At 44.2% G+C, this 18,915-nt stretch overlaps 1 protein-coding gene across 1 annotated transcript in view; it reads left to right on the forward strand.

The window, feature by feature from the left end:
* Nucleotides 1-3,262: 3,262 nt before the first annotated feature.
* ITGA9 (integrin subunit alpha 9) overlaps nt 3,263-18,915 on the forward strand; it is a 230,863-nt gene continuing 215,210 nt past the window's right edge. The window contains exons 1-3 of the mRNA XM_026100784.2: nt 3,263-3,617; nt 11,831-11,958; nt 13,324-13,430. Of these exons, the coding sequence (XP_025956569.2) occupies nt 3,460-3,617; nt 11,831-11,958; nt 13,324-13,430 (393 nt within the window). The 5' untranslated portion in view covers nt 3,263-3,459. The remainder of the gene's footprint in view (nt 3,618-11,830; nt 11,959-13,323; nt 13,431-18,915) is intronic.

Consider the following 18,915-nt stretch of genomic DNA (forward strand, 5'->3'; position numbering starts at 1 on the left):
TAGCTTTTTGGGAGGTGAAATCTCCAGGAGGGGAACTATCTGTTAATACTCGGTCTTGATGAGCCAGGTCTATACATGATTGATTCTATAAATAATGCAGACACCAGGCATTTGTTTTCTTTCTATTTGCTTAGTCAGAACATTATAGTGTTGTTTTTTCCTTACCTCTACAACTGAAGTTATTAATTATAAAGTATTGTCATGGGTGCTTTTTCACTGAAGGTCCTCAATTTACAGTAACTCCTCCAATTCAAAATATAATCTGGAGCCTGAGCTCTGCCAAAATGCAGCATGTTAAATTCTGGTAAAGTGCTTAATTAATATAGATGAGTGTAAACTACAAATTACTGATGTTACACAGGCATATAGCCTCCTTAGCGCAAACATCAAGGTTTAAGCAGATACAATTGGTATATGGAAATGCAGATATAGCTAATCCTAGTTTGCATCATTCCTTAACAAAGGGTTAGCATATGATTTAATTTATTAGTCCTTTTTCTTCGTCTTTATTTTTACCATCATAATGATTTAAAAGCATATTATTATTATTATACTTGCAGTTGCAGTTGGATGCTTTTTCCAGTGCATGCCAGGATTTTATCAGATAAACCCAAAAGTTCTGGACACGCACTTTCTGTTTCTGCTCTGACTGACAAAATTCCCACTGGATTAAATGTTGTGAGATGACTTGAGTATTTGGATGCACACAAGAAAAAAAGAAATGGATGGAATTACAGTGTTCCAAGCCTTTCTCTGCATACTCTTCCTTGCCAAGAACAGAGAGCTAAAATTTCTTATGGACTGACACACTTCCGTATTGTATCACTTCGAGTTGAAATAAGTCCTCCTGAGAGCACTCTGCAATGTGAGAGACAAGTGTTTCATTCACCTAATCCGGCCACTTTGCTTCCCTCTTCCCTGTGAAGAGGAATGAACCCATCGTTCTCTCCAGCGCGTCAGCTCACGTTTCCTTTAATTGCATTGGAGAGCTGTCTAGCATCATTCAGTACTTTGGGTAATTAATTGAAAAGCCCCATCCATTTCTTGCTTCAAAATGTGGAGAATTTGGCTTGGTATTGCTAATGGGATTGCATGTCACGGGTGGAATTTGCTTAATCACTGCCTATTGACTTTCTGCCTAAACCGGATTACATTTATCCATATTGTTTACACAGTTGTAAAACTCCTGTGAAAATCTGTTCATTAAATGTTTTAAATATTGCTGCTAATATGATGTAAATGGCTTGTTGTTTTCATTTGGTGCTCTAATGAGTAAATCAATTCTTTCAATTGTATTGTACACTAAAGGTTGAAATTATTGATAAGTGATTTTTCTGTTTTATTTGATATTAACTACTCTGTCAATTACAGTTAATACTGGAAAACATTCACTGCTTACATCTGTTTAACTCCAGACACATTTATGTGTATATGCCTACACACACGGAGGCAGAACTGCGTGTAGATATGAACTTAATGTGTAAAATTGTCAGAAGTGTAACAAATGGACAAGGCTAGTTCTAGTGTGGGCTAGGCTAGTGTTGCCCAGCTCAGCCTGGTTTTGAAGCAAATCTCTCGTGTGATGCTGGCAGTGTTGCGGGAGTTATAGTAAGCTAGAGACAAGGTTTGTGGAAGGAGGACATACCTTTCATTAGTCCAACTCATCTTTTAAGGATGACATGCTGCCCAGTCATTGCATCAGCATTCACAACAGCTTTACCTCCAATAACTGATGACTCAGAGAAACCCAGCCTTTTCACAAGCCACTTAAACAAGAGCTTTAAATAACTATACAACCAAGCTTTATGTAGCAAATAGAAAATACGTTATTGATTGGAAACTTCCATTCCTCCACTGATTTTTTTTTCACCACAAATCTATAATTATTACTTCTCTATTAAACTTGTCCCTGGAATAGACTAATGTCTACTTTCCAGCATCACGGTCAACGTGAAAAATGGCAGTTTCCAAACCGCAACAAGCATATATATGCATATCTATATATAAAATCGAATGTGATTATAAAATTGACCAACCAAGTATGGTACAGGACACCAGTAATCACCATCCTAAACACACTGAGACGGCTGTCAGGCAGCCAGATCCCTAGGCACTGGGGCACTTGCTCTGAGGACGATGCTCAAGTGCAGTGCTTACCAACTGGAGATGGCTATTACCCGACAAGGATGCTTCCCTGGAGAAACCCATTACACTTCTGAAAAAGCCATGTCGATGCTGTGAAACAGTTTAGCACAAAAGTTCCCTCCTCGCTGAGCATGGTTCCTGCTGGTCGTTCTCGGCACAGAACCTTTACAGAAAATTAAAACTTCATTAAACTTCTGCTGAGACCTTCCCATGCTGAAAGAGGATCCTACCTTCAACACAGTTTTCCTACACCAACTTTCGAATAGTTCATGGTCAATTCCCTGCAAACCACCAGGTGCCAAAGGGACCCCGAATGGGCCTTAGCAACAAGCACTGGTCTTGTCCATGCATCTCCCATTGCTTGCCAGGAGAAGCAATTCCTACGCTATCGAAATTCCTGGATCCTATACTTTGGCGTTTCCCAAAATTTAACATATTTCTCCCAGTGCACCTTCTCCTGGATGAGAGGAGCGCATGAAATTCAATAGCCAAAACGGGTGCTAACAGCAAGCAATGCAACTCCCAGTTATGTCTGAGGGAATGTTTCTCCTCTGACCTCCCAGTCTTGATCCTCAAGGGGGATCTAAAAAACACTTTAACAAGGATCCTGAACTAGAACGTGTAACTTTACTGAATAATAAAAACCCGGGCTGTGTGAGTATTGCAGCACGTAACTTCTCCCCTCCCCACCACTATTACATGTGTGACCTGTCTCTCACCCATGGGAGAGGCACACTGTCTCCCTTTGCCCTCGCTCAGCTTCTGTTGCACAGAGATCTGATTACTGCTGCTCTCAGATAGTCTGGCTATTAAAACAGGGGAGCAGCTATTTCCAGCTCGTATCCAGCCACGCTGCTTGCTGCTGCTTCCCCAGGCCTGAGGGGCTTGTGTCAGAAAATGTGGGTCTCTTTTCTTTTTTTTTTTTTGAGAGTAGAAAAAAAAATCCTGTTTCTATCACTCTCATAAACGCCCGCACGGCTGCTTGCCCCCGGGACGTGCCCGGCACCGGCGCTGAGCGCCCCCGGGGCCGCAGCCCCCGCAGCGACCCGCGCGGCATCGCCCCAGGCCACCGCCGCCGCCGCAGCCGAGGCGGCGCCGCCCGCGGCCGCCAGGGGACGCCGCAGCGCCGGCGGCGCCGGGCGGAGCGCGCAGTGGCCGCGCGGCGCGGCGCGGGGCGCAGCCGAGGCGGGACGGGCCGAGCCGCGCCGCGCCACGGGGCGGGCACAAAAGCGCGGGGCCGCGCCGCCTGCGAGGGAGAGCAGCGCCGGCTCGGCGGGCCGTGGCTCCGCTTCCCCCCCGCGTCGGGCTCGCAGGATGCCGCGCAGCTGGGCGCGGGTGCTGGGGGCGCTGCTGGCGGTGGCCCTGGCGCGCTGCTACAACGTGGACGTGGCCCGGCCCGTGGTGTACCAGGGCCCCAACGGCTCCTTCTTCGGGTACTCGGTGCTGCAGCACTTCCACGACAGCACGCGGTGGTGAGTGGCGCGGTCCCCCCTTCCCGCGGGGGCAGCGCGGAGCGGGCGGTGGGGCACAAGGAGGGGAGCTGCCCCCGGTGTGCTGCGCGGCGCGCAGCCCCTAACGCGAGTCCGCACCCGAAGCGGCGCCGCTGCCCGTGGGCAGGGGCTGAGGGTGCCCGCGGGGCGGCGGCTCCCACGCGTGTCCGCGCAGGTGCGCGCGGGCTTCCCTCGAGCTTAGCGCGGAGCCGTCCGCGGCGGGCAGCGAGCCGGCGGGAGGCAGCGCGGCCCCGGCCCCGGCGGTGCCGGGGTGCGCTGCGTTTCGGCTGGGTCCTTTGTGCAGCGCGCGCCGTTGCGGGACAAACTCAGCCGCTCATCAGCCTGACAGAAAGTGCGTGTGATACGAAACGTGATGGGTCATGTCGTGCGGAATGAGAAGATGTTTAGTTGCAGTAACCTCCGGCGGGAGCAGTATGTTTAGCACTGACAGCGCTGCTCTGCGCACAGAGGAGGTCTCTGCGCTGGGCTGCAGTGGAGAAATTATACCTTTGGTGGCTGGAGAGCCGCTTCCAAGCCAGGCGGCACTGGTCCCCTGTGCGTGCCTGCGGGGAGAGAGGGACTTCTGCGGTCCCTCTGCGGGAGTTTTTTGTTTTTTGTTTTTTTTTTAAATTATTATTATTGAGTAGTGAACGATGATATAGTTTTTGTACATCTCAAAAAATTATGCAAACTGGCAAGCTGCTTGTTTTTCCTGTTGACTGAAAAGAGCCTTGGAACATGCTCTGTCTCTCTCTTGTCTGGGTCAGAGGCTCTTTGTTAGAATTAAAAACTGATTTCTCTTAATTGGACCTAGCTGATGTCATCTGGTGCACTTTTAATGTGAGTAGGAGCCACTACTGCCAATAAACGTCCACAAAGCTTGTCTTTATCTTTTACACTTAGATATGGCCCGATTACTCAGCTGTTGATGTTGGAACTGTAGTGCTCTGTGATATAAATAAATGTATTCATACTGGCGTCCAGTTCTTTAAAATGAATTTCTTTCACACCCTTCAATTCACAAGTAGTTGTATGCTTCGCCTTTCTGCATAGTGGCGTTCATGAAGCATTCATTATTGAGGGCTTATCATAAGAGGGCATCATAGAGGGGAAAAAAGGCGCTCTCAAAAAAAAAAAAGCTCTCAGTTGAAAGCAATGCTTAACTTATTGCAGAAACCAACAAAGGATAAAAAGGTTGGAAGTCACTTGTATTCGACCCAAATTACTGGGGGTTCACAATGGTGTGGATGAAGCGCCAGTCTAGTGGGATATGATGAGATGCAAACGATATAATTTGTTGCTCTTCTTTGTGTGGCTGGTTATATTCTGATTGATAACATGGGGTTGTCTATAGACAGTGCCTGCCAGTGTAATTTTTGGACAGACTTTGTTTGGGAAGCTCCGCAAGGGATAAATGTTGGGTGCCCGTCTGAAGGCAGACATCTGAAAGTCTGATACTCAGATGTATTTCCCTCCAGCTTTATGAAAATGGAGGATCTTCACAACAATTGAGCTGTGACACTTGGCAATAAAAAGTATCCAAAATCGCAAACTTTTTTTAAAGCAAAGTTAGCTGTTCGGATAGGGTTAGCAGCCCCTGAATATGGCCAGCATCGGCACTGGGTTAGGTTGCCAAAAGTCTCGAGGGTGCGATTGTCACCACAGACTGCAGAACTTCTCTTTCCATCGTGGAAGGAGGAGAACTTGTTTTCACAGAGGCCTCAAAGTCCTGTGCCTGACAGAGGTGACAACAAGGACATTCTCCTTGACTTTGGTTTACTGTGTGTAACTGTGCCCTTAATATAGGCATATCTTCTAAAGGTTGAGGGACAGCAATGAATTTCTTCACTCTTAGAAGTGTATGAAGTCTTTAAGTTTTCTGAAGATGTCATATGGATGGGCATATTCTGAGTGCAGTGCGGTCGTGTGGGTTTTGGTTCTTTTTTTTTTTTTTTTTTTTTTTTTTTTTTTTTTTAACTACAAGGGTTCAGTCCTTTGGTGGTCTGAACGTGCCTTTAGCTGTGTCCACTTCCTTTGACTGGGAGATAAAGGCTTGCAGTATTATATGCCACTATTTTAAAAAAACATCTTTGTGCTGTACAGAATATTATTTCTTCCTACAGATATCACTTTGGGGCTTAAAAGTCTCTTTACTTTCCAGCTTAAAGTGATTACAGGTTACTCAAATACAAAATACAAGTCCAGTTTTTTTAATGCATGAGCATAGAGGGGAAATGGTTAGTAGGAGTGATGACAGTTTTCGGATTTGTCAGTTCTCTTGTGTGAAGCTGTTGTGTGCAAAGCTATGCAGCTATTCCCCTGACTGGCTGGCAGAGTTACCAGATGATGTTTTTTAATCTTTCAAAATAGGAAATTCTAGTGGAGGTGTGAAATCTATTATATATGCAATAAAAATGTTTTTACCTTTTCATGTCATTGTAGCAAATAGCACCTATTAATAGCACAAGATTATTGTTTGTTTTCTGCATCATTTTTGTTCTTTGCTTCGTAGTTTCTCTTTACCCAGAGAGGAGTGAAGATTTCAGTTTCTTATGTCTGTTTGGCCTACGCACTACTCTGGGAAGATACCTAAGTTAACTTTGTACCACTGTGCTTTGGGTATATGTGGCTTGCTTGGTGAGCTGTGCTATGTGAACCTGTGTAAGTGTGATAGGTAATATCAAAGGCTGAAAGGGCTATTGTCTCTCTAAAATTATTTAATCTGTTAATATGCTCTCAATCATTGGAGATTGTTGTTGTGATAGTTCTGTATTTCTTACTTTTCATAGCCCAAGGGCCCAGTATTCCTTCACCTACCTGATGCATTTCCGATCATGAGAGCATCTTAGTTGAAATGTGTCCTCAGCCTTCTCAGTAGGCTTTTCATGTGCTAATATATACATGTCATTGCTTTACATTAAAATGATACCTGGAATGGGCAGCTCTTGAACTTCAATGTTTCAGTCATTCTTTTTCTGACACCCCAAAAGCACCTGTTTGTATTATCTGCAATAAGCCTGCAGGTTTTCAGTAAACCAATTCAGGGTTTGATGGCTCTGGAAGATTTATATGAGCCAAATACTCTTGCAGGAGGAAAGAAGGGCAGAGATTTCATTGGAAATGTTATCTCAGGCAAATATGAATAGTCAGGCTGCTACACAGCCCTAGACAGAAGTTATAGTGGGACAGGGTATTCAGCCTCTACGACAGTAGTGGAATAGGTTAGTGCCTTCAACCTGAAATAGTTAATTGCAATGATGCTTCCTTTTTAGGAGCTGTTTTTACATGATTTTAGTCTCATCTGCAGATGTGCTGAGCGTATTGTTTTTCTAACAATGTCTCTTGTTTTCCTTCCTTAAGCAGATTTGGTGAGTGAAAATCTTGAAAGATTTGCCTGTCTCCCTGAAATTGCAATTTTCAGTACAGTAAGCAACCAGGTGGTTGCTTGCATTTGGACCACAGACAAGCAGAAGTGCTTCTGTTCTCTGGATATAATTCAGATGCTTGGGGCAAAGATCCCCAAATCAACCAAGAATGTTGCTTTCCCTGCTTTCCTTTAGAGACTGTTTAATAAGAAAGAAACAAAAGTCGATTTTGCCTTAATAAAAATGTTAATGTGACATCTCTCTAATTTTTTTTTCCTCCCCAATATGGTGTTATTTTATATCTCCCCTTCCTCCTCTTGCCCCCCCCCCCCCCCCAGCCCTGCCCCCAACCCACAATCAATGGTCATAACTTTATCCTTTCTGGCAGCTTGGTCTGACACAAAAGGGTGATGGAGTCAGTTTAGTTCCGTGGCATCCTGCTGCAATTGCTACAATAGGGAATGAGTCTGGTTTTGGGTTGTTGCTTCACTCCTTGTGTCCTGCTCTTTGCCCTGCTGCACTGCCTCTGAAGAGTTTAGCATCTTGCGCTGGTGGCTGCGTGTCGTGTTAGCATACGGTGCCTTTGTGTGGAGCCAGAAAGGGAGAGACAGGAGAGGACCAACCTGGCATTAGGTTAATGATGCCGGGTTAGGTTAATGACGCTGTGCGTGTTAGTGATGCGGGAGGTGCTGCCAGGGCAGTTTGGGAAGGCAGGGAGCCTGAGTTTAGTGTTGCTGCTCAAAAGTTGTCCCTCCACTTCCCAAATAATAGCTCTGCACTCTGCACATAATGGACAAACCACAGGGATTTTCATTTCAAGGACTTAGCGAGTGGCGTAGGCCTTCCTGATGGGAGGAACCGTGATGGGGATATGCTGGTGCACCCTCTTCCTGATGCTGCTTTTGAAGTCTGCTGTGGCATGTGAGGCTATTTAAAGACTTTTCCACCACCATCACAACCCCCCCCCCCCCCGCCCCGGCTACTTAACATTGCAGGGAGGTGAGGTACCTGCGTTCCCCAGTCCTTGAGCTATGACTGCCTAGCTGCTGCTGGCACGCTGTAGGCTGATGCGAGTGTGCTTGGCACCTCTCCATGCCATCAGTCAGCTCGACATGTCTTTGTTCCCTGATCTTCCTGCTCAATATAGCACTTAATTTTCACATCTACTGGTCCTGAGGGTCAGTCACGAGCGAAATGATAGTTCCTGCTCTGCAGGAAGTAACTGTAAGGAGGAATGGATTTTCCTGTAGCCAAAAAGGCTTCTTGCTGTCCATTAATACTGGCTGCTGTGGCATGTTCTACTGCAATGTGACGTGTTTCTGGCCACGTAAGTAGATAGCTCCTCCAGACAGATGAGGGCATTTGTCCTTGATAACGTGAGTATGAACAAAATATCAGAAGGTTAAACAGCTTCTCTGCCTGCTGGTCCTTGTGCTGGTTTGGACCCTGATGCCCCTGCTCACAGAGCCAGTGAGATACAGGTGGTTCTTAGAGACTTCTGCAATAGTGCCTGTAAGGTGGCCCCAAATGTACTGCCCTCAGTTCCCTTCTGTGGAAAGTAATCCCTTTCTCTTGACGGGGTTTCCTGCTCAAGGCATCTCTGTGCTGAAGCTACTCACAGGCATCCTTGGGGTTTCCTACAGGGGATTATGGTTGTGGTGAGAGCCTGCACTGGTGGATAATTTCTGCAGAGAGCACTGACCGCATCGTAACCTTTTTGGCGAAAGGCTGGAAACCCACTGGGGCTTGCCTGCTGACAGTCCAGGCAGTCCTAAAGCGGCACTGAAAAGCCCAACCACAGTATTAGGCTATCTAAACTAGAGCTGGTTAAACTAGTTGCAGCATGCTGGAAGGTTGCCTGATAATAGCAAGAGATCAGGGTTGTTCCTCTGTGGGCTATTTACGTATTTACTGTGTTTAGACCAAGCAGGAATCCACAGTGGTGAAATGCAAGAAGACTGCATGAGACTCTTAAGTCTTTGTTTGGATATGTATTTATGTTTTGGTACAGTACCAGAGAAAAACACCTTCTCTGGTTGCAGTGTTGTTCCATAGAAATTGCAGAAGACTTCAAGAGTCTTTTAGTTGGTGGGGAAGAAACAGAACAGGCATTTATCTTATTTAGCGTGAGTTCCAAAATGTTACGATAGAAAATTCATTTGTATCCAGGTCTGCTGAAAGGTCTTATGACAGATAAATAGGTGAGTTTCTTCCAATAGTTTAAGCAGATGCTTACAGAAACTAATGAAAGAGTAAGGGAATTTTTATTGATGAAGGTAATATTCCAGTTTCAAATCTCTGAATAAAACCAAGACAAGTTGTAGGTGGCAAATAGCAACTGGACCAACTGAAAAGCATGTGAGCCTACAGAAAACCTCCGGTCTCACTGAAGGCAAATCTTCTGGGGCATAGGCAAGTATAGGTTGCACCAAATGGGACAGGAGATCCCCAAGGGCTGCACCCACTGGGGGATAAGTGCAAGAGTGAGTGAATGACACAAGGCAGATTAATGCACAATGTAGGCGAACTGTCAATTTGAGTGTCCAGGAATTCAGAGCAATCCAAAATTGATTTGCTGTTGGCCTATGTCAGCAGTTTCCCTTACTGGCTGCTGCTTTGTGCTCTATCCACATAGGGAGATGAAGACAACTCTTTTCTTTTTGAAAGATGCATTCACTCTAGACAGTTTGGGTAATTTGGTTTGTAGCCTACTCAAATCATTAATTATCACTTTTTCCTCATTCAGCTTTTTAAAGAAAACTAAAGAGTCTCTGCAATTTAAGCTTCTTAATCGCCATCTTGCATTCTGCAACCCAAGATATTTTTTTGTGCTAATTGCTGAATCAAATTTACTTTTCTTAGGTTAGAGTAAAGCTTCATTTAAACCAGAGGTGAATGTGGCTTACGTTATCTTATTGTTATAACAGGTCATAGAAACACTTTCTTTCCATTTGCAATTTGAACCAGTAACTCTTTAAGCTCGTAATATCCCCCCTTATTTATTTTTGTTAGACCTCATGAATGTCAATAAGTGAATGACATGCATTCATTGCCTGCGTAGATTAAATGATTGGCACTTGATTTTCTGCCTGGTGCCCGTCTGTTGGGATTTCCATTTGGAGCTATTATTTCAGGCTCCTTGGTGCTCCCTCCCCAGTGTGTGCAGGCTTTGTAGGTTTCAGCAACTTAAGTATTTCAGACATTAATTCTTCTCACTTGTGCAAACATGATGTGCGTTATGAAGTGCAGCCCCATCAAACTTTTACAAACGTTAAACCTTAGCTCGTGAAACTCGGGAGAAGATAGCCACTTAATGTAGGGGGCTCTCTCTCTTTTTTATTTATTTATTTATTTATTTTTTTTTTTTGGTAAGTGTATTTCTGAATGCTCAGCCATCGTTTTCTCCCATCCTGTATGATAGCAACAGTGCAAACCTGTGGCATGAGCCGCTCTTTGGAATAGAGTGGGCTCCTGCTGGAAGCTCTCCCAGGTGGCTTGGGCTGATCCCAGGCATGTGCACATGTTGTGGCATGGCTCTCTCTGCCTCCCTATATTTACCGTGATGGTGGGTAGCAGTTAAGAAAGGAACTTTAAATTAGAGGCTGGCAAGAGGGATGAGCAGGAGTCCTTTGAAGCCAGGAATACTTCCATTTTGGGGCTTGTGTTGGGTGGTCTATCTATGCCATGGGTGGGCTATGTATGTGGACCAGTTATGCACCAGTAGCTTTTTATTCCTTTAATGGCTAAACTGAGAGCAGTGTCCTTTTGGTCAGCCCTCGCCTCCCCAGGAACAGGCTTGACCCATGCACATAAGGCTTATGCTTTTAGAGACGATTGTCTTTCATTCCAGCCCTCGACTTACCTGAATGAGGATTTATATACAAAAGCCAGTGCTCTGCCTCACAGTGCAAAAGTATTGGCAGAGCTGATACTAAACTGCTTGGTGCCCTGAGCTGCTTTCTTCCTGCTTAACCTCCCTCCCCACCCACGCATGCCTAGATCCAGGTTTACAACCAGTTGAGAAGACGACTGACCCTTTCATGGGGAGACAGCACAAGGGCTCCCCAAATACTTGTGCTTCATCCATAAGCCTCCTCAAAAGCATCCTGATGCCTTGCTGCATGATCAGCTGCTAGACTGCTAAACAGTTAGCTAGACACAAGTGACAGAAGTGCTCATCTTCTTTCAAGGATACATCCAGGAAACCTATGGTCAGAAATACATATTGGCGTTTCCCAGAGACGCCTGGCTCTCACATGCAAGATAAATAGCACAGGTTTAGTCTTTGCTGCCTCAGTGATAAATGGTCGGTAGCAGTGCATCGTGGAAGAGGTTTGTTCCTGGTTTTCTGAAGCAATAATTACCTAAAATGTTCTGAGCAGGGGGTTCCTCAACTTCTTAAATGAGCTTATTAATCTTTGGCTGTCTGGAAAGGCTGTAGGTTCAGATTGCATCCCCTTGTGGGTGTGCGTATTGGCTCTTGTGGATTTTGGGGTTGATAGGGATGCAGTTAGAACTGAGGAAAAATGGATGCAGCTGCTCTTGTCTGTCTTCATACTTTCCTAAATGGCTTTTTGAGGGAAAGGAATTGCTTTAAATGGGTTATGCTCCTAATGGAAATCTAACTTGCTAAAGAATTCATGGATTCACTGCAGAAAAATGCCTTTATTGTGTGTGGTGTTTTCAGTTTGTGAATCAATGTCATCGTTTTACAAGGTCATTGGAAAAAGTCCTTTTTCTGAGGAACCTCTGGCAATGTGAACCTTGCCCTTGTTTGTTTTTTCTTTTCTCCTAAAATTAATCACTTGTTACTTTGCTTTTGGTTTCCAGGGTCTTGGTTGGTGCTCCCAAGGCAGAATCTAAATACAGCACCTCTGTTCAGTCCCCAGGAACAGTGTTTAAATGTCGAGTCCATACCAATCCTGACAGAAGATGCACAGAACTGGATATGGGTCGAGGTGTGTAGTTATGATGCTTTAAAAAAGAAGAAAATAAATCTTGACAAATATGTGAAGTTCTGCCCCAAAGGCAAATGACCAGAGAGCCTCCTGTCAGCTCCAGAGAGTGCAGGTCAGGGCCCCAAGTCACCGAGAGAGATCCATCAACCTCTCCTGGCAGACTTGGAGCACTGGTAGCGAAAGTACCTTTTCTTCCAGCATTACAAAATTGTGTCCCATCTGGTGATGGGAGATGCTGCTCTCCCAAAGGCCATACTTGCTCTCTTCATTGGTTAAGTGGGCAAAGGTGACTTTTTTTTTTTTTAAACAATTTTACTTATTTTTTACTCCAAGCCATTGTCTTTTCTCTACCTGCTTCAGTGTGACTTTTCAGCATGTCTGTGGGTATGTGACTGGTCTGGAGTGCTGGTGCACGTTCCAGGCAGTCCCGAAATGATGGTGTGTGGGATGGCCCCAGATGGTGTCATGATGGGTGCATGGTGTACTGTGTTATTAGCAACATAGCAATCTGTGGGTTCCCTCGTAATGCAGTAAATGATTCCTTTTGTTTACCTCTAAAGGAAATAAGAGTCTCTCTGAGAGAGCAATGTTAGTATGTTATTGCATGTGATCAGGATTCCCTTTGGCTGCTCTGAAGTATGGTCCGAACCAGGGGAAGATAGGGTGCCTATTCCTAAATTAGGGCTCTGATCCAAAACTTTGTGTTGGATTCTGATGGAGAAATATGAAGTCATTGAATCTCTCACTTTTCTTGGTGATATGATTCACGTTAATGCTTTCTCTGCCTGTAGAAAATGTATGTTAGTATTGTTTCACTAATCTTTTCAAAATAGGAGTCAAATAGCAATTCACTTTTATGAAGTGCACTTGTATTAAAGCTGTACTTTGGGCTAATTTTGATTTGTCCTCCTACTACCAAAATGTTAATGATCTTCTGTGAATTCATGAATACTGCCTGAGAGAATTAAAGATTTGGGCCCCACTTCTTTTCTAAATGCCCACAATCTCATTTTCAAGACTAACTTTACTTCGTCTGTATTCTGCAGGCAATTCCACATCTCTCCCATTGACTTCAGTTGGATTGATTATCCAAGTAAAGCTGTTGACGCACTGTAATAGCTCCCGGCTTTAGGCCCTGTTTGGGACAGGGTCTGTCTTCCTCTGTATGTTTGCATGATGTCTAGCAAGAATGAGAAGATCACCCTGAATAATGCACACAAGAGCTGATGATGATGATGAAAGAGGGAAAGGAAAGCACTATCATATAGATGTTTGATCAACGCTCTCTTTTTCCTATAGGGATTCTCTGCAGATATTTAAAACTCATGTCTCCTTGCCTTTGCTCCCTTTCCCCTCTCTCTGTAGGCAATTCCCGGGGCATGCTGTGTGGGAAGACCTGTAAGGAGGACAGGGATGATGAATGGATGGGTGTGAGCTTGGCCAGACAGCCTAAGGCTGGTGGAAGTGTGCTGGTAAGTCTGCTCTTTTCTTTGATCTCATTAAAATCATTGCTGCTGTCTGACTCTAATGCTAAACACGTCAGGATTAATGTGTTCAGTAGTGACTGACAGAGTCCAGCTTTACGGGCAGCTAATTCTGTATTCCCTTCCTTGAAGTGGAAGGAAAATGAGCCCCAGCCAGAAAGCTTTATTTATAGAGGGAAGACTTCAAAGCAGTCACACCTGACTTGTGTCACCTAAGGGCTTCCTCCTAAATCTGAGGGATTAAATCTTTGAACAAAATAAATAGAACTTTGTCTCTGAGGTATCTGCTAGTTTATTCCTTTTGCAGTTGGTCTGTGTCTATGTAGGGAATATGTACGCATTCATTCTCCGGGAATGTATCCATTGGGCATCAGAACTTAGCAGGAAAAATGTAGGATGAGTGTTTGCAGCACTATTTCATCTTTGTGTATATGCAATTTCTATTAATGAGGCAGAGGAGTTAAGAGTGGAGGTAACTTAGTTGTGTATGGGTGGCCTTGTTTTTGAAATGGTTACTATGCAAATAGAGAGGTCAAGGAGAGCAGATGGGATCCTTAGAATGTGGAATTTATCTTTGCAAAATAACATTTCCTATGCTGGAAAAAGATCATAAAGAAAGCTGGGCAAATACCTTTTAAAAATACGTGGGTATATTGCAATCAATAACTGTGTCTGTGTTTACATCCGCTATTGGCTTCTGACTGTCTACCAAATGAGTCTGCAGGAATGTTACCTGAAATAAAAATTTGCAACAAAAAATACTGTGCATTGTATATGTGGCAAGCGAATTTTAAGCTTCTATCAGAGTAATCCTAACAACAATCTAATCCTAAACACATCCGATCGGGAGTTGGAAACTTACCCTGTCTTTCCAATGAGATACAGAATATCCATGGTACATGGAACAAACTATTCATAAATGTACTAGTGGCAAGAAATCTAGTACAATAATTTCTGTGCTTAACCACCTACGTCAGTCAAGTGGAGAAAGCTACCTTGCACAAAGGCAGTTGTCTCGATATGTATTTAGACTCCAGTTATGCCATAACTTGCTGTACACCAACTTCATCATGGGGGAATAGGTGTTTTTTATGCCGTTCTGTGATAGGCAGGGATGCACTGTGGTACTTTAACTGATTTAGTGTACAGCTTGCAAATGCTTTAGAGGCTGGCTGATTCTGGGTATCTTAAGTATGTCTCCAGCAGTAGGGATGGAGGGAACATAGAGAGGCATAAGTTAAAAAACAACACTCTCCTTCCCCTCAACAGTATAAACATGTACAGCAGAACACAAAATTAAGGCATTCATACTAGAAGAGCAGTGTGTGCAATTCACCTTTTCAAGGGATATCCCAATCTGTACTTGAGCTCCGGAGAATCCTGTGTAAGAGTTGGGGAATAATGTGCATTGATCACAAAACACTCTCTCAAGACAGAGCATTCTTGCTATTTTCTGCTTATTTACTTGAATTAGGCAAATGCTTGTCTTGTTTCTGAGAAGCAAAGGGGAACGGGTTGCATCTGGAGCTGATGTGTAGAGAGATGATACCTAAACAAAAGCAAAGCAAGGAAAGGAAAGCTAGTGAAAAAGCCAGACAACTGCTAAGGTTAAGGCTGGCTGCTCAAGGTTAAGGCTGGCTGCTTGGTGGCTGAGGGAAAGCTATGAGGGTGAAAGACAAGGCCAGATGGAGAGGGCTTAGTTTGAGAGGGGACTTTTATAGTCATTTTTAGGGGAAGGTATAGGAGAGTTTGAGAGGGTGGCTGGGATTGGTGAGCAAGCTTGGAATGAGGTGTTAAGGAGCGGGTGGAAAATATCAGGAAGGAGTCTTTTGAAAGTGGCTTTTCTGCTAAAGGAGGAGCAGGTGGCTTAACCCCCATGTCTCGTTGATCAGTAGGAAGACAGTGTTTTAAGGGTATCTGTCTAGACAGCTTTCACCAAGCACAACTTAAGCCTTCATCCCAAGGGCTTCCATGCCGCAGGCATGGCAGGACACTACTTCTGCCCTCCTAAACAGGAAGGTCTTTCCCACTGCTGCTGTCTCCTCATTCGCCCCTCCAGCCATGGTGGGCAGGTTTCCCCTCTCTGCCAAAGGGACCCTCCATGGGGAGGGTGGTGCCCTGCCCTTCAAGGGCCCATCCGAGTCCTCCTGTGAGAGGGCACGTCAGGAATGTCGGACGTAAAGCAGGTTAAAAGCAAAGTGTAGCCTCAGGAGAATGGACAGCTGGTGGGTATGCTTGTTTCGCTGCACCTTAAGTTGGTGAAACATCTCCATGAGTTCCACTGATTTTTTAAGGCAGTCCTAAGCCAGTCCTTTTGCAAGCTTGTGCTGCCTCCAAGTAGATCATGTCCAGATGTTTACATCTAATTCTCACTGAAATCAGTGAGATCACTGAAGTGCTCAGTCTTATAATATTAATTAAACATCTGTCTACATCTGTGTGTAGACAGAGTCTGAAATAAGGAATACAGATCCTTCTAGCAATCACGGGTGGAAAATATTCTGCTGTTTCAGGGCAGTGTTTCTCTCTCTGTTTTGAAGAACATGCATCTGAAATACATTTTTAATGGAAAGGATGCCTGATTTTCCCTGTAAACAGGTGATTTTTAGTTCATGCAGTCTCCTAATTTTAAAGATTAAGATTTTTTTTATAATGCAGCTCTTTGTAAAGTGTCTAAGAGAAATTCTCATTCTGAGAAAACATGTTGTCTGCATGTGTGTTCAGAGCCAAATCTGCTGATTAACTTTTTAATTAAATTGCTGGCTAACTCTTGCTAATCTGGCTTTTACATCTTTGGTCAATATTGCAGACTAGCCATCAAAAATAAAATCAGCCTTTTAAGCACTTTTTGCTACAGACATATTAATACTTCTAATGCAATAAAATTGTCATTGCCACCATATAAATTTGCTTTGCAAAGGATGCACTGCATTTATGTTGTATTATAGATGTAAAAAAACTTTATTACCTGTATTTGCACTTGCCAATGACAGTACAAAGCCTGTTTACTCATAACTATGCAAATAATAGGACTTCAGCATTCATTTAGGGCTCTCCCACCTTGCCTGCAGTTTGAAGAGTGAGAGGAGCTTTGCTGCTGAAGTTAGTGCAACGTATTATCTTGTCCTCAGCCAGCCCTGGTTCTGCTGGGAGAAGTCGTCTCCTGCAGCTAGGAGTGTGTGGAGTCCATTTCTTAAGGCATCACGGCACTGCTTACTGTGTCACTTCCTAGGGATTGCTTTAAGTCAGAGTGGTGTCTTTGTGTTTAATAGCCCTGGATTTTTTTTTTTTTTTTTGTATTGAATATGCCCAGTCACCTTTTTAAACCCCTAAACTCATACTCATAATGTCCCATGTCAGGGAAGTTAGAGTCCCACAGTTTAATGGTGGACGGCATGAGGAAGTTGTTCCTTTTGCTGTGAACCTGTCTAGTGGCTGAGATTTCTCTCTCATCAGCCTTCCCCGTTCTTGGATAAAAATACTAACTTTGGTGAAAAGGGTAAAAGGGAGGTTAAGAACATGCCAGTAGTTAGTGGGGCTTAGCTGATGGTTGGCAATGTGGGTGTTCAAGTCCATACGGTGCCAGCACGTTACTGAACCAGAGTTTTATGTTTGTGTGAAGGACATAAGAACTAAATAGAAAAGCATCTAATGATAATGAAGATTAGAACAAATGAGCAAGTAAGATTAGCTAAAAAGGCTGAGCAGATTTACAGTTCAATGGTTTCCTGTCCTGGAGTATGCCATCAGTCAATATTTGCATTAATTTAAGTGCTACAATAATACAGCTGAGCTTGCCAGTTCTTTCCGAACTGAAATGATAAAATTCATTCTTTCAGTTTTTGTTAGGAGGGGAACTAGAGGCAATGCATTCTGACTTGGAGATTTTTCACATCCTTTAATCTTGCTCTTCCTCAGTACCTGCCACATCTGTCATTACAGTTTGTTTTTATCAAGTGTTGTCATTTTTCATTTCAAGTAGCCAACTTACTGGCACATTTAATCATAAACTGTGAGGGAGAAAAAAACCAACAAAGAAACTGGGAAAATATCAAATCCTGCAGCCGTGGTATGGGGGGGTCCAGGGGAGCCACTGCTGGGAAAGCTGAGGTGGAGCACATCTCCTGGAGCTACGGCTAGGAGCTGTTGGCAGACGTGGCAGTCGGGGGAATTGCGTTGTGTCTGAATACATAATGTGCCGAAGGGACAGAAAAGCGATCGTTTGCCGAAAAGGATGGAAATGAACAGATCAGGGAAGTGCTCCTAGAATGACTCAGGTGAGCCCCTAGGCGCTGGCTGATCACGAGCATGCACTTGGTGCAGCAGCTCCTTTTCTTTGTAAATTCCTTTTCTTTTCTTTCCTTTTCTTTCTTTTCGTGTCTGTCTTGGCCTCCATGCTTCACCACAGCTCGTCCCTGAGCAGAGCCTCCTGCTCGTGATGAAATGCTGCTGCTCTCCCTGATTCTCAGTCGTTTGTGCTCCTTTGGGAGAGATTAGGAGGTTAATTTATGTGAGTCCCTGGCAGTTTTCGAGAGATAAAATGTCAGAGAATTTACAATATCACAATCCTTTATTTATCTTTCCATAATTAAAAAAAATACTTTCGGCCTGTTTCCGTTTCAGTTTACATCCGGAATTGAGGTTGAATTGAATGTTGCTTTAATGCTACGTGTCTGTATGGTACTATCTTTAATGGGGCTATGCATGTGTGTATTTGTGCCCACAGAACTGATCCTTCATGAGAGATTATTTCCTGACCACTCTGAAAATAAAGGTTTCATGTGCTCTGTGTTTTTTCTTTTTTTTTTTTTTTTTTTTTTTGTTGCTGTTGACTTGAATGAGGAGTTCATAGGGATTAAAACCATAACTGGGCTTGCTTAAAAAGCAAGTAATTGAGTCCCCAAAGCTGCTCTTTACAACACTGCTAAGGTACATTTGGCTGTCAAGCTGAGTGCCCTTATAAGCATCCTTCATATAATGCATGGCATTCGGTGGCGCAGGATGCAGTGCAGAGCTTTCCAGAGCCCCCAGAGTCCTGCATTATCCCCGTGCGATAACTGTCTTCAGGAAATGCATGCTTCTGGCTGAGTACCTAAGTCTGATATTTATTGCTCTTCTAACTTCCAAGTGTAGCGCTGTTAACGGCGGAGCAGGCTTGTGCGTAACTGGTTTTGCTCCATTTCAATAAAGAATGAGGGAGTAGTATTACCCTTTGTCTCTCTGGGGTTAAGTACACAGCAAGGGGGTTGTGCTGGCGGCTGGGTTGAAATCTGGGTTTCCTGGTGGCTGATATGTTTCCCAGGTCCTTTATCAGGTCGGTGACCCAGCTGTACCCAGTTTGTGGAGTTTTTACCCACGTGAGGATGCTTGCAGAGGCAACGTGCTCAGCCCTGGGGTGGCAAGGCCAGAAAGTGGAGTTGGGCAAAGGGGAGGGAGAGGGTGTCTCCTCTGGAGAGGATAGTGTTAAATGGAG

Source organism: Dromaius novaehollandiae, chromosome 2 (assembly GCF_036370855.1).
Source record: "Dromaius novaehollandiae isolate bDroNov1 chromosome 2, bDroNov1.hap1, whole genome shotgun sequence".
Taxonomy (NCBI): domain Eukaryota; kingdom Metazoa; phylum Chordata; class Aves; order Casuariiformes; family Dromaiidae; genus Dromaius; species Dromaius novaehollandiae.